Source organism: Chelmon rostratus, chromosome 24, assembly GCF_017976325.1.
Source record: "Chelmon rostratus isolate fCheRos1 chromosome 24, fCheRos1.pri, whole genome shotgun sequence".
NCBI lineage: Eukaryota > Metazoa > Chordata > Actinopteri > Chaetodontiformes > Chaetodontidae > Chelmon > Chelmon rostratus.
Genome location: NC_055681.1, coordinates 1,261,274 through 1,284,489, shown reverse-complemented (window position 1 = coordinate 1,284,489; position 23,216 = coordinate 1,261,274). Strand labels below are relative to the sequence as shown.

The 23,216-nt window shown below is 47.3% G+C and overlaps 2 protein-coding genes across 5 annotated transcripts in view; one reads left to right on the top strand and one right to left on the bottom strand.

The window, feature by feature from the left end:
- Positions 1 to 15,370, bottom strand: part of LOC121627586 (kalirin-like) — a 35,720-nt gene extending 20,350 nt beyond the window's left edge. Inside the window, exons 1-22 of the mRNA XM_041966540.1 lie at positions 15,316 to 15,370; positions 9,166 to 9,240; positions 8,975 to 9,089; positions 8,538 to 8,730; positions 8,229 to 8,452; positions 7,818 to 8,145; positions 7,351 to 7,473; positions 7,080 to 7,271; positions 6,616 to 6,747; positions 6,311 to 6,445; positions 6,133 to 6,225; positions 5,804 to 5,926; positions 5,346 to 5,462; positions 4,693 to 4,767; positions 4,188 to 4,310; positions 4,011 to 4,063; positions 2,949 to 3,096; positions 2,628 to 2,824; positions 2,434 to 2,531; positions 607 to 770; positions 391 to 510; positions 58 to 137 (exon numbers count right to left, since the gene is read on the bottom strand). Of these exons, the coding sequence (XP_041822474.1) occupies positions 58 to 137; positions 391 to 510; positions 607 to 770; positions 2,434 to 2,531; positions 2,628 to 2,824; positions 2,949 to 3,096; positions 4,011 to 4,063; positions 4,188 to 4,310; positions 4,693 to 4,767; positions 5,346 to 5,462; positions 5,804 to 5,926; positions 6,133 to 6,225; positions 6,311 to 6,445; positions 6,616 to 6,747; positions 7,080 to 7,271; positions 7,351 to 7,473; positions 7,818 to 8,145; positions 8,229 to 8,452; positions 8,538 to 8,730; positions 8,975 to 9,089; positions 9,166 to 9,240; positions 15,316 to 15,370 (2,963 nt within the window). The remainder of the gene's footprint in view (positions 1 to 57; positions 138 to 390; positions 511 to 606; positions 771 to 2,433; positions 2,532 to 2,627; positions 2,825 to 2,948; positions 3,097 to 4,010; positions 4,064 to 4,187; positions 4,311 to 4,692; positions 4,768 to 5,345; positions 5,463 to 5,803; positions 5,927 to 6,132; positions 6,226 to 6,310; positions 6,446 to 6,615; positions 6,748 to 7,079; positions 7,272 to 7,350; positions 7,474 to 7,817; positions 8,146 to 8,228; positions 8,453 to 8,537; positions 8,731 to 8,974; positions 9,090 to 9,165; positions 9,241 to 15,315) is intronic.
- Positions 125 to 22,801, top strand: LOC121627605 (IQ calmodulin-binding motif-containing protein 1-like). 4 transcript variants are annotated; one of them, XM_041966615.1, is made up of 21 exons: positions 125 to 161; positions 409 to 584; positions 4,712 to 4,876; positions 5,339 to 5,453; positions 5,558 to 5,582; positions 5,705 to 6,459; positions 7,102 to 7,239; positions 17,684 to 17,817; positions 18,222 to 18,390; positions 18,717 to 18,834; positions 18,919 to 18,994; positions 19,110 to 19,209; positions 19,588 to 19,760; positions 19,873 to 19,982; positions 20,664 to 20,782; positions 21,000 to 21,066; positions 21,143 to 21,218; positions 21,324 to 21,487; positions 21,608 to 21,745; positions 21,900 to 22,056; positions 22,468 to 22,801. In XM_041966615.1, exons 8-21 carry the CDS (start codon positions 17,709 to 17,711, stop codon positions 22,734 to 22,736), a joined length of 1,845 nt encoding a protein of 614 aa, XP_041822549.1. In that variant the 5' UTR covers positions 125 to 161; positions 409 to 584; positions 4,712 to 4,876; positions 5,339 to 5,453; positions 5,558 to 5,582; positions 5,705 to 6,459; positions 7,102 to 7,239; positions 17,684 to 17,708; the 3' UTR covers positions 22,737 to 22,801. The 4 variants fall into 4 exon arrangements, with proteins under 4 accessions (XP_041822549.1, XP_041822551.1, XP_041822550.1 ...); XM_041966617.1 differs by lacking the exons at positions 125 to 161; positions 409 to 584; positions 4,712 to 4,876; ... (1 more) ...; positions 5,558 to 5,582; positions 5,705 to 6,459 and adding an exon at positions 6,754 to 6,763; XM_041966616.1 differs by lacking the exons at positions 125 to 161; positions 409 to 584; positions 4,712 to 4,876; ... (2 more) ...; positions 5,705 to 6,459; positions 7,102 to 7,239 and adding an exon at positions 17,243 to 17,373.
- Positions 22,802 to 23,216: the final 415 nt, after the last annotated feature.

The window sequence follows — 23,216 nt, the reverse complement described above, 5'->3', positions numbered from 1 at the left end:
CTCGACATTTGCAGTTACCTGACATTATAAATCACTGCAGTACAGACAGCAACTAACCTGACCAGCAACTCTGCTCTCTGCTGCAGAGCCAGAGCCACCTGATGAGTCCTCTGCAGGGAGTCGGCGTGGAGCAGAGCCTGGGAAGAGACACAGAAGACAAGGTATGACCACTTGATTTTTGAAGAGTGTGTGTGTGTGAATCAATTCCTCATCAGTGTCCTGTTGCCACGGTAACCTTTACATCTCTCATGTTTTCAACGTCGGGCATATTAATCAGAAGGGCAGGGTCATCGATTTAGTCTTCATCTTCCTCCCAAAGATCTGAGTTCAATGTCCCATCATGCAGTTTATGTAAAATGTAATTGTGTGTGTGTGTGCGTGTGCATTAACCTCTATGGCCTGCTGGAGGCGCTCATGCTCCCTCTGCAGCTGCTCAGCTTCAGACAGACAGCTGGAATTCAACATGCAGGACGACAACATGACCTCCCCTTCTGAAATCCAAGCCAGCACCTGCGACACAGACAGACAGGTGGAGATCAGTCCCTGCAGCAGTGCCTGGATGGTACCTGGATCTGCAGGTGCAGGTGTGTGTGTGAATATGTTCACCTGTTTGACCTGGCTCTGCAGGTGTCTCAGCTGCAGGTTCTGCTCCAGGTGTGTGTGTGTATGATCTGCAATCTGCTGCAGTTCCTTCTGTTTGTCCTGCAGGAGGTGCTGCAGCTCCTCCACCTGAGAAGAGAGGCCCCCTTCTGCCTCTGACAGCTCGATACCTGACCCCCACACACACATGCAAACACAGTTTTAGACCTTCAGACTGAGGACATTTGGCTGTTGAGGTCCTCGCAAGTGTGCTTTAAGCCACATTCATGTGTGTTTGCGTGCATGGAGGCGTGTGTGTGTGTGTGTGTGTGTGTGTGTGTGTGTGTGTCTCCATGGCAAATTCAATACGCTGGTTTCCATGGGGACCAGCTGTGTGCTTCAGAGAGCAGTTTCCATGACAACCCCATCCCCCTTTCCCCCTCCCCCATTATCCTCTCTACCCCCCCTTTCCCTCTGATATCATGAGTGTGCTACTGGTCAGACTGAGGGTACACTGGAGCACAAAATGTGCTGACAGCTTTCTATTCTATTTTATTCTGTTCTGTTGTATTTTCACAGTGGAGGAGCAAAGATAACCAGTATGGTAACCTGTTCTGAACTGTGACCTGTTCTGCTTTGTGCTAGTTCAGCCTTTTGCCAGTTATGCTGGTTTGACGTCATCACAGACCCCTGGAACCCCCTCAAGAAAAGAAGCCCCAGAAGTACTGCTGAAATAAATAAAATCCAAACCTCCAAGTGCAGCAGACTCAAGGACAACTGGAGCACTATCAAGAAGAAATGGAAACCCCTCAAAAACCACAGGCATAAACACCACTCAAGTACCCCCTGGACCCCTAGACAAACGAAAACTCCTGAAAGTCGCTCAGTGCCCCGGAATCCTGTCAGCGATTCCTTGAATCCACTGAGTGTCCCGTGTAAAACTAACAAAGATCTCTCGAACTTCCTCTGGGACCTTTGTAAGTCCCTACCGTTCGAACTTTCTTTGGAATTCCTGGTGATAACACTAGAAACCCCTAAGAAACTTGTGGAACCCATGAAAATCCCTCAAGGCCCCTTGTAGGAAGCTTTAGGAACCACCCATCAACCTCTGAAACCCACTTTGGAAGCCCTAAAAACCATTTAATGAGCCCTGGAATGCATAAAAGACTTTCCTTGTCTATCAAGGTCACCAGAGCCATTTAATGACTCCTGGGAATCCCTTGGCAACTACATTAGTCCCCCCAAGGACCATTTGAACCCTTGGGAGCCCCTCAGGGACCACACGAACCCTTTGCTGAATTGCTTCCCACTCAATTCCCTTTGTAGCCCCCAAAGTGGCCCCTGGAAACTGTTGAGGAACTTTTGCAATGACCACTACAATGCCGTAATTGACTTCAAGAACCCCTTGAAGGACCACCACAACTCTATCCAGACCCATAAAACTACCTTAGAGATCTCTATAAACCTGTAAGAAATGCTGAAAATCCATTAAAACACTCAAGAATGCCCCCATTGTGGACTTAGGTAGCCCCTATCTCATTAATGTGGTGTACCCCAAGTCTCAAACCTAGTTCCCTTTCTTTTCTGTCTTTATAAGCTGTTAGTATGTTCTATAATTCAAAAATTTGGTATATATTTTCATCGATATGTCGATGACAGCTGGCTCTACGTGTTTGTTCATCTGATTACATTTGCCCTGTTGACACCCTTGTTAATTGCAATTCAGGTAAAAAAAAAAGGAAAGTCTGTGAAAGTAATCAGAATACTAGCACTAATATTACCAGAAGCAGTAGTCCATTGCATTAATACAGTACAACACAATGGCAGTATTAACAGCAACAACGTGTCCCTTACCTGACGCCTGGACCTCTGTGATGTACTGCTGAAGGTCGTGACCTTGTTGTATGACCTCATAGATCATATTGTTCATCGCCAGCCTTCGTTCCATATGCCTGCAAATCAATCAGTCAATCAGTCAAAGCTTGCGATGGCCCTTTTTTTCATTTTTGTGCTAAGCCAGGACAATGTCCTCGCTCTGGCCTGTTTACCTGTGGATGCGCTGCTGTGCTAGCGTTAGCACCTCTGGGCTAGCCTCCACTAGCCGTGACTGGCCCAATCCTAGCTTGTCTTGGGCTAGCTTGTCCTGGTTGGCGTCAGCTAGCCGCGGTGATGCCAGCTTCTCTGCAGAGAAGTCCTGGGACTGTTTCTGGAGGTCCTGCTTCCAGGCGTCCATTTCCCCAGTTACCTGCAAAAGAGATACACACCCATAAGGAATCAAACCGTGACACAGCAGAGGGAGGTTCAAGAAATAACTTGTGAGAAATGTATAACGTACTAAATTTCATTAAATGAACACATAAACAAAGTACCTCCAGCGTGCACTGGTGCAGAATGCGGAACTGCAGGTAAACATCCAATCGGATCTTCCTCTGGTGGAAAAGTTCCTCCAGCTGGACATGAGACTCCTCCAGCTGCTGTAGCACCGACTCCACATGGGCCACCGAGCTGCCCTGGGGCCTGAAACAAACACACCTAAAATAGTTAAGCAAACCTGAAAACAAACTTTCCAAACTAGAAAACAAACGCTCCCGTGCAGAGTATACAAGGTAGAAAACAAACACACACCAACTCCACACAGGCCCCTGAGCTGCCCTGACCAGTGAAACAAACGCACCCACACAGATTTTACAAACTACAAAACAAACTTTAAAATAAACGCATCCACACAGGTTATCTGTAAATAAGCGCATATATATTCAAAAACAAACACACCCACACGGGTCCTAGAAACAATCAAACTAACACTAACAAACGCACACATGCACACCACACACTTACACACTCGAACCAACACACCCACACATGTTATAAAAACCTGAAAACAAACCCCCACACACAGAGTAGACAAACTACAAAACAAGCGTACCCACACAGGATATACAAAGTTGAAACCAAATGAACCCACAACCATGACAAACACCAGCAACTCACAGGCCTCAGAGCTGCCCTGTGGAGTGAAACAAACACCCACCCAATAAACACCCCCGCACAGGTTACACAAATTACAAAACTACTAAACCAGCAAAGAAAAATACCCATGCAGGCTGTGCAAACTGAAACAAGAATGCAAAAAAACAAATGTACCCGCACATTCTACAAGAACTAGAAAACAAACGCAACCAAACTGGAAAACAAACGCACCTGCACAGAATGCACCCACCAACTTCACATGGGCCACGGAGCTGACTTGAGGAATACAACAAACGTACCCCACAGCAAACCAAAAACAAGCACACCCACAATAATTACGTACAACAGCCCCACACAGGCTGCCCTGACAAGTGAAAGAAACGCACGCCCACAAGCTATAAAAAGGCCATCCGAGCAGCACTGAGGAATGAATCAAACGCACCCACACTCTCTGTGTGTACCTGAGTTGCAAGATGAGGTCTTCTCCTTCCCGGATGACACTCATCGCAGCTTCCTGTGGGTCAGGGTTAGAGTTAGGGTTAGTGTGAGGGTTAGAGGTGAGGGGTCAGAGGTCAGGAGGTGTTAGGTTGTTATGACTGGGTTAGACGTCAGGTCGGAGGTCAAAGGTCAGCAGGTACCTGTGTGTTGGCCTGCTGCTGCTGCTGCTGGCTGATGAGAGCCTGCAGTGCCTCGACGGTGTCCGGACAAACACAGAGATCTGAGGAGAGCTGCTTCTGGAGGCCCTCCATCCATACTGAGAGCTGAGGAGGAGGAGGAGGAAGAGGAGGAGTCATAAATCTTTTTTTTTTTTTAAATTTTATTCACTTTACTGATCCCAAACTGGGAAATTGTTCTCTGCTTTTCACCCATCACTGTAAACACACACATGCAACATGCAGTGAACACACAGGAGCAGTGGGCTGCCGCATCAGGCGCCCGGTGGGGGGAATCGAACTGGCGACCCTCCGGTCACAAGCTGCTTCTCCAACCTCTAGGCCACGGCTAGACATTTGATGTAATAAACCACAACTATTCTGTGATTCATGAACTCACAGTTCTTTTAGTGCCTGTAATGTTGCAGATATCGCAGTATGAAAAAGTGTTTGATTATTATTCCAGTATTTATCTGTGTGTGTGTGTTACCTCCTTGGTGTGTGTGTAGAAAGACACAGCGAGGTCAAGCAGCAGCTTCCTCTGTTCAACTCGCTGGATGAACGCCTGCAAACACACGACACAAAACTTAATAACAATTGAAAATGACAGAAATGTTTCCTGCTCATGCTGTCAGAACAACGGGACCAAACATCTGCGAGGGAAAAATAAATCTGTACGTTTACAACTTGTTCTTTACTTCACTTTTTCCATTTTCTTCATTCTTCACTACATCTCAAAAGGGAATATTGTACTAGATTTATTTACAGATTCCAACTAATAACACAAAGTATAATTAACAAGTAAATTATTATATGTGTAATAGGTTAACGTAAAACTTGCTGATCCTATGATCCTCACCAGCTGCAACATTAATGAACACAACAATTATAACTATATATATATATATATATATAGTAGTAAGTAAGTATATAAGTAAAAGATCTCAGTGCTTCTCCCACTACCAGTAGTCAATTTTCTGCACAGTTCAGTAAAGTTTTTTGAAAGAAATCAAATCAAAAATCAATCATATCCTCCTTCATGTAGCTGCTTTTCAGAATAAAAGTCTTCCAGCCCTTGTAGTCTTGTATGGCTTTTTTAATCTGTACATTCACTCGCTGGTTTCTTGGCTGTCCAGCAGTTACCTGCATGCGGAGCTCCAGGTCTCTGGCTGCCTGGTAGATCTCCTCCTCCTCACACTCTCCAGACTGAGCCAGCTGATCTGCTGCTTCCAGAAGCTTCTCTGCATTCGTGTAAGTGTTCTGACACACACACACACACACACACACACACACACACAGTGCTGATGTTAGTGCTTCCAGATGAACCATCCTGATTCATGTCTCATATGTCTCAGCGTGAACACCTGCCACATATCACAGGTCAGTCAGCAGTGATTCGTTTTTTACTTTTCTCCACCTAATATTTGAATTTGCCCTTGATTTTGTTGAACAGCTGTTGACTACTGCTGCAAATCATGTGTTCATGTCTATGCACCACAAAGGTTTGATTGGACAAATGTTCTGGTGGCTCCTTTTAACACCACTGATCTGAACCCAGGACGGGCTGTTGGGTTTAGTTGATCCAGGTCTAAGCGTGTTACCTGCGCCACCTGCTGGAAGTCGTCGTGGCGTTTCTGCAGCGCTCGCGCTCGATGCAGGGACTTCCCCACGCCGCTGTGTTTGTTCAGGAAAACCTCACCATGCTGCTCCACCCAGTCCAACACCTGAGAGACAGACAGACGGGTGGAGAGAGACAGACAGGTGTTTTTTGTTTCAGCGTGGGAGGCGAGGGAGAGAATCTGAAACTTAAACAAGGTTTGAACGTTGAATCTCTCAAAATCTGAACTGTGATGTTGACATCAGACAGGATGAGATTCTGGACCTAAATGTGGATCTGAATCTCAGTGTTCTGGATCTGGATCTGTCATACCTGTCTAACATCCTGTTGAAACACACACAGCTGCAGGCGCTGGTGGAGGCGGAGTTTTCGATGCTGCCACGCCCCCTCCACCTCATGGTGACCCTGCAAAAAAGAAAAGAAAGTCTGTCTGCCTGTCTGTCAGTACTACTATAACGATGGAGGTGAGACATGATCAAGTGAGATGTACCTGCATGACCTGGTGCAGAACTCCCATGATGCCGTGCGTGGCAGCCGTGAAGTCCGGTTTAGTCGCCGGGTCGTCGGAGTCATTCACCGGGCAACGCTGGAGGACGTCCAATAAGGCTTTACCACTCTCACTGACCTGCAGACAGACAGGTATGCAGATAGACAGACGTCTTCAAACAGTCCAACAGGTGTTCCTCAGACAGGTGATGAGAGAGACAGGTATGTGGACAACACACAGGTGTTGAGAGAGACAGGTGTGTAGACAGACAGACAGACAGACAGACAGGTGTGTGGACAGACAGGTACCTGTGTGTAGTTAGCAGAGATCTCCTCGTTCAGTTCCTGGTGTTTCTTAATCGCAGCCTCCAGCTCTGCTGTCGCAGACGGCAACGACCCTTCAGAGCACACCTGAACCCAGCCCTCCACTCTGAGCAGGAACTGGACAGACAGACAGGTAGAGAGACAGACATCCAATCAGGTAGAAACACTGACAGGTAGAATAGTAGACAGACAGGTAGACATTTACAAGTAAGCAGTCAGGTAGACGGGCAGGTTGACAGGTAGGTAGTGGGTAGACAGGTAGATAGAAAGGAGGACAGGCAGGTAGAGACAGGTGGACAGGTATAGTAGACAGATACAAAGGTTAGTGATGAGACAGGTGAACAACAGACAGGTGTACAACCAAGTAGACAGGTGGAGACAGGTAGACTGGTAGTGAGACAGGTTACATGCTGCAGGTGTTTTTATCATTGAATGGTTGTAATAATCACCTGCTCTGCCCCCTGGTGGAAGCCGGTTGCCATGGCGAGTGTATTGCTGCGCTCCTCCAACGCCGTCGTCAGGGACTTCCAGTCCTCCTGTAGCCGTGACGACACCATGGTGATCCGCTCCGCCCCGTAGTGACCGGCCTCTGCCAGCCTCGCTGCCACGGTAACCACGCTGTCCACGTTCACGCTGCCATTCTACACCGCGAGACACACACGTTGTTATTACACACACACACACACACACGCACACACACACACACACACACAGACTGACCATGCAGTTGGCGGTGAAGTGCTGGTGTTGTGTCTGGAGGTCGAGGGCGTGCTGGTGGTTCTGGCCGACCTCCGCCAGACTCTGCATGAACAAGTCTTTACTGTGAGCGATCCACTCGGACATCTGAGACAGAGACAGAATATCAGTAATCAGATTACAAAGCCCTGCGCAGTGTGCCTGACTTCATCTGCTGTCAATATCTCCTGTTTCGTGATTGATCCGGTCATGTCCAGGATGTTTATTATGCGTCGCAGCTGATCACTTTCTTTCATCCCGGGCTGTTTTGTGCGTGGGATTGGATGTCAGCGACCGGCCCACTCAGTGTCGGTTTTAAGAAGAAGATGGTGGATTACGACCAGCATGTGTGGATCTTTCACCAACTGTGTCACCAATTCTCAGTGTTTGTGGACGTTCTTTTACACGTTTCACAGATGAAAAATGAATGAAGCGCGTGTTGTTCGCCTCACCTTGGTGGCGTCCTGCTCGAACAGGTGTAGCTGCAGCGCCTGGTCCAGGTGCAGCTTCCTGTCGCTCCAGCTCTGCAGCAGATGACTGCGAGCCGCCTGCAGCCGGTCCAGCAGAGACGAAACCTTTGGCGCGACACTCTGGAAGTCCGCCCCGCCCGACAGCCAGCTGCCGTGGCTACCGCCGCCGCCGCCGCCACCCTCAGTAGAGGTGTCACCATGGGTGGGGCCCAGGCGCATGCGTTGGAGCAAGCTCCGCCCCTCCCGCTCAAGGGCGTCAACCGGTGCCGTGGCGATGGTGTTACGGAGACGACCGTGTTCCTCGAGAAGTCTGGAGAGCAAAAAATGTTGAGATTACTCCACTGAGCAAAGTTCTCTAATCGATAATCAATCACGACTGAGGCTCCTCCTCACTTGCGGGCCTCATCCACGTCTTGTGGCTCTGGTATGCGGTTCAGCCCGGCCTCCAGCTGCTCCAGCTGGGCCAGCAGCTGCGTGGCGGCCCCAGAGAACTCCTCCAGACCCAGACGCAGCTCGGTCCACTCCACATGGTCGTACTCCAACGAGCCACCGAGGTCAGAGGTCAGCTGGGAGGGGTCGACGAGCCGGGACAGACCCTCCACCGACACCAGGCTGGTCTGAGGCGAGAGCATGAAACGGTTTACTGACTCGTACCTATCGGCAGCAGCACTTCAGTTATCAGTGGCAGTACTGCAGTAGTACCTCGAAGCTGAGCTTGGCGCTGCCCAGGTTGGTCTTGTGTTTCTGCCAGAAGGTGTCTGGTTTGATGAGCAGCGCCGTGTGGATGTTGGAGGAAAACGACTCCTGCAGCGTCCGTAGAACCGGCTTCACGCTGTCCCACTTACTGCCGCGCATGTCCACCACCACCGTGAAGCCACGAGCGCGCACGTCCTCACTGACAGACACACAGGGAAGAGGTTAAAGCAACCCTGAGGCACCTGGCTGCTCCCACTGTGGAAGCACGAAGGCTTTGCTGAGAGAGAGACAGGCAGAGAGACAGAGGGGTAGACAGGGAGACAGGCCCAGCGAGAGAGAGGTGGAGAGGCCGACAGGTGGACAGCCTGTATGTCCTCTTCAGTTTCACTCAGACACAGACCGTGTGCTGCCACTGTGACACACGCACACAGAGGTGACGTTACCTGGGTATGGTCGACAGGTACGTGACCAATCGGCTGAGGTCTTCCTGTTTTATTCGATCATGATTGGTCCTAGCAGGGAAGGTCAGGATTGGTCCGCCACGTTTGTCCCGCCCACCTGTGATACACGGTTAGTTAAACTGGGTCCAAACAGGGTCAAAGTGGGTTAGAAGCTGCAGCAGCGTGACTTTTACCTGACACGAAGGCCACTTTCTCTCTGAGCACTGTCAGGACGTCGACCGCCCGAACACACTCTGCTTTACCAGGACCTGAGGGACACACCGAGGAACCTGTTAGCTGCTGGTTCCAGCTGAGGATCTGCTGCGGGGGAGCCACAATTTCAATCAATCAATCAATAGAAGAATTAGCAACTATTTATTTATTCCGTTCTTCAAAAATCAAACATGAAGTCTTTATTTTTTCAATCAAAAATATCAAACTTCCTGTTTGCTGCTTTCACTTCATTAACAGTACTTCTACTGCATTATAAACCCAGTAACAGACATTTTACTGCAACTCAAATGACATTAGAAGTACTGCAGTAGCCAGTAGCAGCAGCAGTACTTTAGTTAGCAGTAGTAATGCATCCATTAGCAGCAGCAGCGGCGGCTGTGCTCCAGCTTGTAGTAGTAGAACTGCAGCGAGCAGCACAAGCAGTATTTCTTCGAACAGCAGTAATAGTACTTCATTTAGTAGTAGTGATACATCAGTTAGCATCATTAGCAGTCCTGATGTTTCAGTTAGCATCTACGGCTTCAAGAAATTATGATTTTCACTATTTTAATTTTTATAGACCAAACAGCTAATCAAGAAAATCAGCAGCAGATTACTCGATCACGTCAATCATCGTTAGTTGCAGCTCAATTCGCAATAAAAACTGAATTTAAAATATTTTATGGTGCAACGTTTTCAAGCTTGCTGTCTTCTTCTTCGCTGCATTTCCGGGCATGCGAATGAATCTGTCGGCTCGTTTCCGCCACCAAGTGGAGAAACGTGAAGCTGACAGCAGGAACGTAAGTGTGTGCATGATGCCACAAAGCTGGTACCCGGCCATGTGAAAACACTGCTCCACAGCTCTGCTGGAGGTCAGAGGCTAATGTGACGAAAAACTGAACTCCGGCTTTTTAAACCACGGTCATTCATCTCCAGACAGCTCCTCAGACCACCGAGGCCCTCTGTTTCCTTCCTGGTGTTAATATCACCCGTCACTACCTGGTTAACACGTCTTTTACCGTCTGACTCTCAGTCATAAAATTAAAATTTAGAGAAAACAGCTTCAAACTATTTCCACCCATCCACCAAAATGGGCCAATCAGGCTTCAGAGACAGGAGCTGACAGACATTTCAATTAAAAAGCTGACTCCTGCAGCCCAGTGTGTGTGTGTGTGAGTGTGTGTGTGTGTGTGTGTGTGTGTGTGTGTTGCAGACAGACATACAGGCCTCCCATGTGCGTCAGATCATCCTGCACAGCGGGAGGAAGCTAATCCAACACACACACACACTGAGGGCATTAAACCTCTCACATTAGCAGCTCGGGCAGCGATAACCCTCTGAGAGAAAACCTAAAAACAGGAAGGAGGCGAAGGAGAACGCTCACATTTACCCAACCCAAACCACCTCCTCACAGCGTCCTGTCTCTCCTCCTTTACTGTCCTTGAATCGTCCCACCGGACCGATCCGTCTTCTCGAAGCCCACCGTGACAGTTCAGACCCAGATTGACTGTCTGTTAAATCTGGACTAATTGTTTGGCTTGAGACCACTGATGGATTATCACAGCATGCCGGCATGTACCCTATTTTAAAATCTAGCTCTACCTTCCCAACTATGTCGTATCACTGAAAACACAAATCTAAGACTCAGTGGCCAGAGCCTTCCCTCAAACAGGGACAGAAAGAGCCCAGAAACCGAGTGAGCAGCATGACCTTAACCTGAATATGAGTTAACATTAAAAACAGAGTGTCCTAATAAGACCTGCACAATATGAGGAAAATCTGCCAATAACAATGTTCAATATCGTAACTCGTGATAAAACAAATGTAGAAGTGTGCTTATCTTTCTGCTAAATAGCTACACTGCTAGCATAAACCATTTATTTAACACGTTGCACATGAGTACCGTGCAGGCTAACCTCATGGGCGCTGCCAAACTGACAGTTTATCTGACAGTGAGCTGTGAGTGCATGGACCAAACATATTGTCAATTATTCAGCGATTTGACTGACAGAAAATAAATCAGAAGTGGTCAAGTTAAAGATCCCCAGATGTAGATCTCCAACTCCTTCACAATAAAAGCGCTCGAGTGGCTTCTCACTAAAAGATTTCCAACTGCTTCACAGTAAAGCTGCTGTTTCAGAATAAAAGCATCCCGGTCCTTCGCAGTGCAGTAAATGTCCTCCAGCTGCTTCACAGGGAAACCAAACCCTGTGTCTCAGAAAGGTACACCCTGCTAATCTGCACCAGCAAGTCCTGCACAGTCCACGTTCAGAGAATCCTAATGCGACCAAAATGAGTATTTTCATCAGCCTAATGAGGAAATAATTCATCTGCCATGTTTTTCACTTTTTTCACGTGTAGCAGCTAAAGCAGTCTGTGTGTTTTTGACCAACCAGCATCACACCGGCCCGTCTTTCCGGCGTGAATCAGCTGAATAGTGGACGACGACGCATGCGGGCGGAAAGCGTGTGAATCCCACAGACTTGTGTTAGTGTGGGTAGACCTCGTGTTAATATATAACAGGTCTGAGAGCAGAAGCTAACAGCCTGCAGTCGTTAATGAGTCGGTGGTGGGAGTTTGTGGGCTGTAAACATGACACCGTGTCTGAATCCAGCATGTTCAGCTTTACCGCTCCAGACCGACTACGATCAGGAAGCTCAATGAGGAGTCTGATTGATCCTCGATCAGCTGTCCGTGAGGCTGACTGATCCCGGACCAGCTGTCAATCAGGGTGGCTCCAGACCAGCGCTGGGAGTTGGAGAAGGGATTTCCATTCTGATAAAGCTGTCTCACACCAATCAAACACACACACACACACACACACACACACACACTGAGTCAGTGTAAAGCCTAAAATAGCTGCAGTACAGAGCAGATGAAAAGCGTTGAGAGAAACTTGCTGTCAGTCTGTCAGGACACATCACACTGATTATGCAACAAAAACTAATGAATGCGTTTCACCACAATGTGCTCTGACTCTCCACAATGTCAGCCCCTTCAGCATGAAGACGTCAGGCTCGGACGGGAGGATGCGAGGACAAACTGTGCTTTTTACTTTCCCACTTTGTCTTGGATAGCTCCTTGAAGACAGACATGTCCAGAACATAAACACCAAGCGACAGAAGAGATGAAATGAAGCAACACAAGAGAGTTCAGTGTTTGTTGAAGGCTGCTCCCGCAGTGCTCACAGGTTAAACAGACATACATGTCATTATTAGAGACACAAAACTCGAAATACACGGATTAATTCTGTCCACATTATGTTGTTGCCCAAGAGAAAAGTCAAATAAAACAACAAACGTGTCAATTAAAGTCACTCCCAGCCCGTCACGGCTCCTTAAACCCCCAACTGGGATTCAGAACAGACAGTTTGACCTTGTAGAAGCTTCTTTTTCAACATGAACACGCAACATAAATGTAGTTAGAGATGATTCTACACTGTAAAAAACAAACTGTCGTGTCGGTGGACAGACTCTGGAACGGAGACTCTTTGGCATTTCTCTGCTGCAGCTCGTTAATTAATTAGCTGACATATAATCCAACACTCATGTTTCGATTCTGAGATAAAAATCGACGTCAAGAAAACATGTAGGTGTCCGAACTGACAAAGTGCATCTGAACTCGACTGCTTCAAGAGCTAGAAGTCCTCAAAAACTGGTACAAACTACTAAAGTGTCCGAGGCCAGACATCCAACCAGACATCCAACCAGACATCCAACCAGACATCCAACCAGAACTCCAACCAGACATCCAACCAAACATCCAACCAAACATCCAACCAGAACTCCAACCAGCAGCTTCACAATAAAATCCAACCACACATCCAACCAGACATGCAACCAGACATCCAACCAGACATCCAACCAAACATCCAACCAGAACTCCAACCAGACATCCAACCAGAACTCCAACCAGACATCCAACCAAACATCCAACCAAACATCCAACCAGACATCCAACCAGACATCCAACCAGAACTCCAACCAGACATCCAACCAGACATCCAACCAAACATCCAACCAGAACTCCAACCAGCAGCTTCACAATAAAATCTAACCACACATCCAACCAGACATGCAACCAGACATCCAACCAAACATCCAACCAGACATCCAACCAGACATCCAACCAGAACTCCAACCAGACATCCAACCAAACATCCAACCAGACATCCAACTAGACATCCAACCAGAACTCCAACCAGACATCCAACCAAACATCCAACCAGACATCCAACCAAACATCCAACCAGACATCCAATCAGACATCCAACCAGACCTCCAACCAGACATCCAACCAGCAGCTTCACAATAAAATCCAACCAGACATCCAACCAGAACTCCAACCAGACATCCAACCAGAACTCCAACCAGAACTCCAACCAGACATCCAACCAGACATCCAACCAGAACTCCAACCAGCAGCTTCACATTCAAATCCAACCAGACATCCAACCAGACATCCAACCAGAACTCCAACCAGAACTCCAACCAGAACTCCAACCAGCAGCTTCTCAGTCAACTCCAACCAGAACTCCAACCAGACTTCCAAACAAATCTAACCAGCAGCTCCACGGTGACACCCCTCTTGCCTGCTTGTCTGACTGCTCGACATTAAAACTCGTCCAGCTCTTTCACAATAAAAGCTCCTTGTAGATGCTTCACAGAGATTCACAGGAATGCGACGCTGCCTTGGGTTTGTTGTATGTTTCTCCACCTCAGTCAGAGTTAAATTTGCAGAACAATATGAAGCTGCTGCTCTTTCAGAATCGGCTTCTTGTTTCAGATGATTCGCTGCTACAAGCAAAATTTTAGTCGGGTTGTCAGGTCAGGTCTAGTAAAGCCCCCTCGATCCTTTCCTACATGTCTGGACGTTTGCACGTCCCACATTTACATTGTACAGGAAAGACTTTAGTTTAGGGCAACATGGTTTCCCTCGAGGTCATCACAAAGCTTCCTGTCAAGTTCTATTCTTCTGATCTATTTCAGAATAACAGCGGCTTATTTAAACTTCTCCGGATCGTATATGATGACAGGTATCATAATTCCCATCGGCAGGTGAGGGTTACCTGCAGCTTATGTTAAAACTCAATGCAGGCAGTGTTGTTCTGGTCAAATTACACTATTTTCATGTGTTACTCATCCTGTAACTCCTATATCAGACTGAATTTCAGCACGATGTGCCTTTGAGGCGGACCGCCTCTCTTCATGTGGGGGCACAGTTTGATCTTGCAGGGTCATATTGATCAGGATTTACATGGGCCTTGTATTCACGTTGTGATCTACAGTCGATTTATGAAGAATCATAAAAGCTTTCATGCAAACTGCAGATTGGGAAGCTTCATCTTCTGTCGGGGGGCGCCAACAGCTTTGTCGGCGGTCCAGATTTTGCCCACACGCCTCCTCCCACTGCCCTGAGGCTCGGCTCTACCTGCACGACGTGTATCTGTGATCGCTTCAACCTCACAAAACATCACCTCTTCAATAACAAAACGACCCTTAATTGTTAGATTCTAAAGAAATCTGCTTGTTAACCGGTAACCAGTACGTTTCAGTACTGTTGCCATGGTTACCTGCAGGTTAATGTACTTTGGGCCCTAAATTAGGATGGTGGTCAACCTGGTGAGGTATCCCCATATGATTTTGATTGCTAACCAATCAGAAAGCCGTATTTCTTTGCAATCATGGTATTAATACTACTAATAACTGCACTGCTGGAATGAATGGAACATGAAAGCGTCATGTGACCACATCTCACTGATGCTACCTATCAGCTGCCACGCACTGTAACATTATTACTACACACTACATTACATCACACACACACACACACACACACACACACACACACACACACTTAATAGCCAAGCAGGCCTTCCCACAATCCTCCTTGGTAGGAACCCTCCACCCCCAATACACACTCACACACACCTCAATGCCATTGGACAGAGGGATGCTGACACACACTTAACACACACATACACATTCATAGCATATAGCCTACACACACACACACACACACACGTTCTCTGAGTCAATGGGCGGATGTGGAGGCATCATGGCGACAGCAGCTCCCACTACACACACACAGACACGCACGCATGCACGCGCGCGCACACACACACTCCCTACCTGCCGTCGCCAGGCCGTCCGGGCCCACTTCTCCTCCTCCATCCACCGGATTCATCCTCCCTCCTCCTCGCGCTGCTCCTCCGCCTGGCGCCTCCCTCCTCCTCCTCCTCCTCCTCGCGCTCTCTCCTCCGTTATGTACCGTCGGTTGCTCCGCTCCTCGCGCCTCCTCCCTGCCTACCCGTCCATCCCTGCCGGTTTACATCAGATCGGATCGGTCCAGGCTCCCGGGCAGGCGGCCGGGCGGTCGCACCGTTGGACGGACGGATGTGTTCCCCTCCTCCCGGTACCGATCCGTCGGTCACTGCTGCATCCTCCTCGGCTGAGCCTCGACAGCGATCCTCCTCCTCCTCCTCCTCCTCCGCTGCTGCTGCTGTTCTTACGTTACCGTGATCCCGCGCGGCATCGCATCACATCACGTCACCGTTACTGGTGCCGATCCCGTTACCGTTACTGTGAAGTTCGCAGCAGCCCCGGTCTCTCTCGCTCCTCCTGCCGGTCCAGGCAGCGGACAGTCGGTCGCTCGGTGTTCCTCAGCACGCAGGCGCACCGGAGAGAGAGAGGCGCCGTGCACGAGGGCTGCAGCAGCTGCTGCACCGATCCACACACACACACACACACACACACACACACACACACACACACACACACACACACACCCCACACAGCCTTTCTTCGTTACTACTAACGTTACTGTTACTGTCGGTAAAGTTACTATGAACACAGGTCCCGTTCAGATGAAGGATTCTGACGTGATGGCCTGAGAGAAGCAGTTATTATTTTATTTTAACTCTGTTTTTATATATATTGTAGCTTATTTTATATTCCACACAGCTGTTTTTTTTAATTCACACTCACAGAATAATGAATCATGAATCAGAATAATAAAAATGATAATAATAATAAATTAATCAAAATAAACCAATAAGAATAACAAGAATACCACACTAAATTAGAATAAAAAATCATATAGTGTGCCAAATATATGTGTACATGTACTCTGTCACTACACTAAATAGCTACACTCTGTGTCAAACACCTGAGAAGACTGAGAAGACAAAAAAGAGGCAAGAAAACAAAGCAAGCAAACACATCAGGGTCCATGAGAAGACAGATGCAAAAAAAAAAACATTAAAGAAAAAGCAAATGAAGAAGACGAATTATGTAATTTGGGTGAGATTAAATATCGTAAAAAAAAAAATTATGAAGAAAATGTATAGCTTTTAAAATTGACCTTATTTTGATGAAACAGTCGTGTTTTTCCAGCAGTCTCTTACATGTAATGTTTATGAAACAGCTGAAGTTAGACAGTAAAGACAGCAGTGAAAACATGCGGAGCTGAATGAATGAACATGATGCTGTTTAGCCGCTTCAGATGAATCTACAGCGCCACCTAGAGACCAGATCAACATTTAGCAGCTTAAACACAGCCTTCTGCCCGCCTGGAGACATTTTTCTAGTTTATATAAGGCAGTTTGGACATTTGATGAAATATTTCATGAGGTAGCATCCATTCATTTACTCTGCACACGTCACCCATTCACCTCAACAGCATTTCACACAAAATGTCATCAACTACAGACACGGAGATTATTGATTCCATGAATCAGAATCAAATGTGTTCACGTTTGGCCTTAACGTTTAATTCCTTTCACTTGATTTAATTTATTTCTGGCAACAAATCCTCCAGTTGTGTTGTATTCCATGTGAAAAAAAAAGCTTTTTTGAATTTCCACTTTGGTGCAGAGGGGTGCGTCGTCGCAGCGTAATGACGTCACGTTACCGTAGTAACAGAGCAGCGTCGATTTTTTTTTCTGCTAAAGGCTGGCTGTGCTAGCTGGAACACTTTATTTTTATTGCTCTGTAGCGTTTCTACACCCACTTTGAAACGTTGTTGAGTCGATGCGAAGATCGTTTAACGGTTTAACGACACCTTTTTTTGTTTTTGTTAATTTGTTCACGAACTGATAGTCAGCTTTAGCTAAAATGACAAACAACCCTGGCTCAAAGTACACGAGCCGCCGGTAGTGCTAACAGATGCTACACCGAAGTCTTTGTGAGGTACTGACAGATGAGCTGTGAGTGCTCTACACACACACGGATACACTCCTCTCCACCTGTTTGCCATAACATTTATCAGTATTTAAGATGCTGTCATAGCTACGCGGGGTCACTGTGGTCGGTGAACAGCTAACAGTTAGCTAGCTAGTTAGCTAACACAATTTGTGATTTTTGCCGCAATTTGCTCCCACCTTACAGTATGTGACAATCACAAAAACACTGAAAGTGGAAATCAGGGTGTGACTTAGCGTCAAATGATGTTTTTTCAATGAACGGCGCCCTCAGTGTTTGTGTTTTGTTCGCGTTCCAGGCCGTTAAAGGCGGTTACGGTGAGGATGAGGCCGGTGGAGGAGGGAGCGCTGGTGTCGGAGCTGAAAAGGCAGCTGGAGGATGAAGAGCTGAATGTGGAGCAGAAAGTCAGCCTGCTCAACAACGGCTTGAACAGTGAGACAGCCTGTATCATTATTTACCTGTTCGTCTGTGTCTGACCTGCATCAGTCCCAAACCCAAAGTTTTAAAGTGATATTAGTAAAAATTAGCAACTCTTTACAATGATGGCATTCACGTTGACGAATTGATTCATGAGTCATCATTTTGGCATTAGTGTCATCACCTGTCCATGATAACCATGATATGGGTCTTGTCCCTTTCAAATACTGTAGTGCCCCTGCATGGTTAAGGTTAAAGGTTCAGGTGAGGTTCAGATGTAGGTAAGGGGAAACTCCCTCCTTAGACAAGGTTTTCTAAACTCCCAGAGAGCAAACTTCTGTTAAACCCAGTTAAACCGTATTAACAGACCGGTGTAGAAATGAGATCAGTCTTGTTAAATGTCTTTGTGTCTCTGTCAGAGGCTCTGAACATGGCAGCGGTGCAGACAGACATCAGTGCGTTGGCTCGTGTGAAGTCTCAGTTGTATCTGAGCGGCGTCCTGAGTCACTGTGTCCTCGTTCTCTCCCTGGATCCCAGAAGGCTGCGGGGCAACTGGAGCGCCGCCGCCACGCTCGCCCAGCTCACCAGGTCCGTCTCAGAGGACAGATGCACTGTAACTGTGTTACAGGGAGGACTGACATTTTTTTAGCTTGTTAAAAATCATTTTAAGTATTCAAAGGATCACATAATGAAATGTTTTATGTTCTTTTAAAGTATTTTATTTGTTAAAAATATTTTTAGGATGAAAAAATGTGTATTTTATATCAAGTCAACAACCCAAACACTGCTGTCTGGCTAGAATTCACACTTTTTAAAATGTAGGTTTTGTACACGGTGAGACGTAGAGAAGACAAAGGATATTCCGTTCATTAGGTGGATTCAGCTGATGTCCACACACCTGTCTGTCTGTCCAGTTCCTGTTGTGTGGGGGTGGAACCTGGTAAACATTCGGAGGCCTTTTACAGGCTGTTCCTGCCGTCAGTCATGGATGGCCTGCTGTCATTGGCCAGTCAGCTGATGAGGCGGACAGAGGTGAGATGTTTCATTCCTCCACATGTTCCAGCAGAACTTTCTCTGTTGAACTGTGTGGAGTCAAACTGACTGTCTGTCTCTCAGAGTTTGTCTCTCTTCAGGAAGGTGATGGATTCAGTCGGCTGGCTGCTCAGAGCTCACACTCAGCTCACCACACAGGGTCAGTCACCTTTACTGCTTATTGATTGGTTTATAGAATGACTCACTGATTAGTTTATCGATTGACTTCCTGGTCTTATAAAGCAAAACACACGTCTGCCTGTCTCTCTCTCCAGTTCTCAGCTCAGTCCACTACGAGCAGATCCAGATGTGCGATACTGCCACTGTGTCTCTGCTCTGTGTCCAGCTGTGGATTCAAACCTGCACATCCAGCAGGTAACACACACACACATGCACACACACACAGAGCATGTCTTCTTATGAACTTACTGCCAAAGCTAATTACATATGATTGATGTGATACATTTTCAGGAGCTCCTTTAGACGCTTTCAGCCTCCTACAGTGTGAATTAGTCATTCATTAATCTGCCATCATTTCAGAGCGTCTTTAGTTTCAATGTTTTTTGGAAGCAGCTCTTCAGCTTAAGGCAGTTCCTAAAACGGAGCTTAACATCATCTTAGTCTTAGACTCTGGTACTCGTCATGCAGCGTGCGGTAAATTCCTCCACGCTTTTCCCATTTTAATCATCTGTATTGTTCCAGGGGGCACCAGACCTCGTTACCATTAAGTACGATTTCTCTCTCTCTCTGCAGGGACTTCCTCTCGGGGTTGAGCGATGACTCTGTCCTGTTGCTGCTCAACGAGGCCGTCGGCCAATTAGCTGTCAGCACTGACTCTGAAGTGGGTGGGGCCTCTGTCAGACTGATTCTCCTCATGGCCAGTCAGCAGGAGTTGCGGGTCCATCCCCTCCTCTTCAATTTCAGAGGTCAGAGGTCACACACACGGATGTATTTATGATGTTGTACCTCTGCAGGACTGTTCAATGGTTATTGGGTCGCATGTACTAAAAGGTCAGGGGTTACACTGCCTCCCTGCAGGTCTGGACAGCCTACTGGACAAAGACTGGAGGGGGCGGGGATTTGACCAGGACATCGATCAGCTGATTGCACTCATCCAATCCGACAAAGGCACAAGGAACCACACCCAGGTCTGTCTGTCCACCTGTCTGCCTACCTGTCTGTGAGCTTTACCCACTCACATCTTTGCTTCTCCCAAAGGGGATTTAAAGATGGAGGAGTCGTATTCTGAGGCAATTCTTCATCTCCACTGTCCTATAGTGCCTAGAAATGATCAGGAAAGCTTCAAAGAATAACACCTGGTACTTATTATTTCCAACACTACCCATCATACATCTAATGCAGCATCAGGGCGCAAACCAGGATCAAGATCAAATATAGAAACTAATGTTTGAAAATCCATAATTTGTTAATGAGAGGCAACATGTGCTGCGAGTCTGAGTCTTTTCAGGATATAATAATATAAAACATTAAGAATGTCTTTGTTATTCATGTGATAAACTTGTATTTATTTTATGATTTTAATCAATAAATTTACATTATCGATATTACAGTAAAACTGTTTTCACAACAGGTCGGTCACTCTCACTCTGTCTACTGTCCCATCAGATCAGCTGACCAATCAATAAGCAGTTTCAAGCTGCAGAAAAACCTCTACGCAGGACACACATGTAGTTTTCAATGTCTCTTCCACACACACACACATGTTATTGATCCTCGACGATGGCAGACCTCGATTGATTTCCAGATCAGGGGCCGGAGGACAGAGGGATGCAAAATGCTGACCCCTGACCCCTCCTCTCTGTGTGTAGGCGTCTGCTGAGTGTGTGCGGGCGGCGTGTGTGATCCAGGCGGCCTGGAGGTCGTATCAGACCAGACGAAGAGTGAAGAGCCTGAACAGAGCTGTCAGCACGCTGCAGAGGAGATACAGGTGTCTGTCTGTCTCTCTGCCTGCCTGTCTGTCTGTCTGTCTGTCTGTCTGTCCCCCTGTCTGTCTGCCTGTCCCCCTGTCTGTCTGTCTGTCTGTCTGTCTGCCTGTCTGTCTGCCTGTCTGTCTAAAAAAAGCTAGGGAAGTAAAAAGTACAATATTTCCTTGTCTGTGTGTGTGTGTGTGTGTGTGTCTGTGTGTGTGTGTGTGTGTGTGTCAGGGCTCGGAGGAGACAGCAGCAGCAGCAGAGGGAGGCACAACAATGGGAAGAGGAGTTGAAGTATCAGGTGAGAGTAATACTGCAGTCTGAGTACTGCAAGTATTGTACTTGTGTTTTAATGTGTGTGTGTGTGTGTGTTTTAGGTGTGTGTGAGGCGTCAGCAGGCGAGGAGGGAATTCCACCAGAAACAAAGACAACTGCTGCAGCTACTTCCTCCTGGTACAGACACACACACACACACACACACACACACACAGTTTCTATTACTGCATATCATAATGTAGAAATCTGCAGCTGTGTGTGTGTGTGTGTGTGTGTGTTCAGACCAGGTGCAGTCGTACCTGCAGGAGTGTGAGCGTCGTGCGGCTGTGGTGATCCAGAGCTTCTGGAGAGGCTTCAGGGAGAGACGGCGCTACAACAACACACACCGACACACACTGAGACACACACACACACAGCAGCAGGCCGCCAGGACGCTGCAGAGAGCGGTAAACACACACACACACACACACACACACACACACTTTGTTCGGATTTTTATGAAAAGTGAAAAAATGTGAATCAAACGTCTTCAGCTGACTGATGGTGGTGCCTCCTCCCTCTTTCAGGTGCGTCGCTTTCTGCAACAACGACGAGCAGCAAAGGCCCCGCCCACCACACCTTTCTGGATTGGTCAGAATGGTTTGACAGACAGCCGCAGGGTGGAGCTAAAGAGACAGGTGGAGGAATACACATCTCTACATCCTGTAAGAGACTCAATTAACTCTTAATGCTACATCATGTCAAGTATCATCAGTTGTCTTTCTGACATACTACCCATGATGCTTTGGGTACTACTGACAGCGTGTGTGTGTGTGTGTGTGTGTGTGTGTGTGTGTGTGTGTGTGTGTGTGTGTGTAGTCGTCCCGTGTGTCCCGTCAGGAGTGCGAGCGTCTCCACGAGGAGGTGCAGCTGCTGCTAATGTCGGAGCTGCAGAGAGGAGATCATCAGAGGAGGGAGGAGGAGAGGATCGAGACTCTGCTGGCTCACACACACACACAGCTGGAGCTGCTCAGAGGTGTCACACACACACACACACACACACACACACACACACACAGTAACAGTCCACTTGAGTGGAGAGAGGAAACGTGGACAAAAGGCCACATGCAGACCTTCTGTCGGCTTGCAGAAAGTCCACTTGAGGTGCAGCTTTGACAGATTCTTTTCAGACGTTAATTCAGAGCAGCGTGGACGTGCTGATGTAACAGAAAGGAAAAATAATCATCTTTATTTGAAAGCTTTTCTCTTTTTTCTCGTATTAATGTCTCAGTGTTTTATAAGCTGTCCGTCAGCTCTGATCTCACCACATAACAAATGGCGTGTTTGAAAAAAGGAAATCAAAAAGCTGCTTTGATGAGCTGTTGAGACTGTTTACCTGCGTGTGACTGACCACACTGTAACGAGACCCCTCTCACTGTCTTCACAGAAGCCCCGCCCCTCTCTGTTGTCACGGAGACAGAAGCAGAGTCCTTCCTGAGCCCCTCGGGTCCCACTGCCGCTCGTGCCCGTGATGCCCACAATGCAGTGCTGCAGGTGAGCAGGCTTCCCTGGTGGAGGACTCTGGGAGAGACTGCCGGCGTCGACAAGTTTAGCCCCGCCCATCTGCAGGAGCTGGAGGCGGAGCTTGGAGGACTGTTTGTCGCGGGGTCAGTAGGGGTCAGCAAAATCACTGAGGTGGATGGAATAAACCTTTAACCTGAAGATTGTTTTAAACTGATGAATCTGTCGGACTTTCTTCTTCCTGTGGAATTTCAGCTAGAAACGCTTCAAACCTGAACGGTGCAAATGTAGAATTTCAGGGTGTGTTCAAGGAGAAGTCGTGATGTAACTGTTAAAGGAAGCGCTACAATAAAGACAAACATGCTTCATTCATATCTTAACTGCTTCATATTCACCCTTTCCTTTCAGAGTCGCAGCTTCTGTTCTCGACAGTTTCTGCCTTCAAATTTGTTCAAAAGTTTTGCAAAATTAGCAAACGCAAGAAAACCTAAAGTGAAAACTGAAATTCCCCAGAAGACGTTTCTTCTGTTGTCTCTGGACCAGTTTGTTCTCCAGTAAATCAACTTGTAGGTGGCGCTGTCAGACATTTTTGAATAATAAATGATTATATTTAACTTAAGGTCACATAATTTCTCCAAATGACAGCAAGTTTATGACTTCCTGCCATTATCCATT

Excerpts from the sequence above, each read along its gene's own strand:
- LOC121627605 (XM_041966614.1), top strand. The coding sequence starts at position 17,350 with ATGCTACACCGAAGTCTTTGTGAGGTACTGACAGATGAGCT. Across the intron at positions 19,983-20,663 it reads GCACAAGGAACCACACCCAG|GCGTCTGCTGAGTGTGTGCG; the intron begins GTCTGTCTGTCC and ends CTCTGTGTGTAG. Across the intron at positions 20,783-20,999 it reads ACGCTGCAGAGGAGATACAG|GGCTCGGAGGAGACAGCAGC; the intron begins GTGTCTGTCTGT and ends TGTGTGTGTCAG.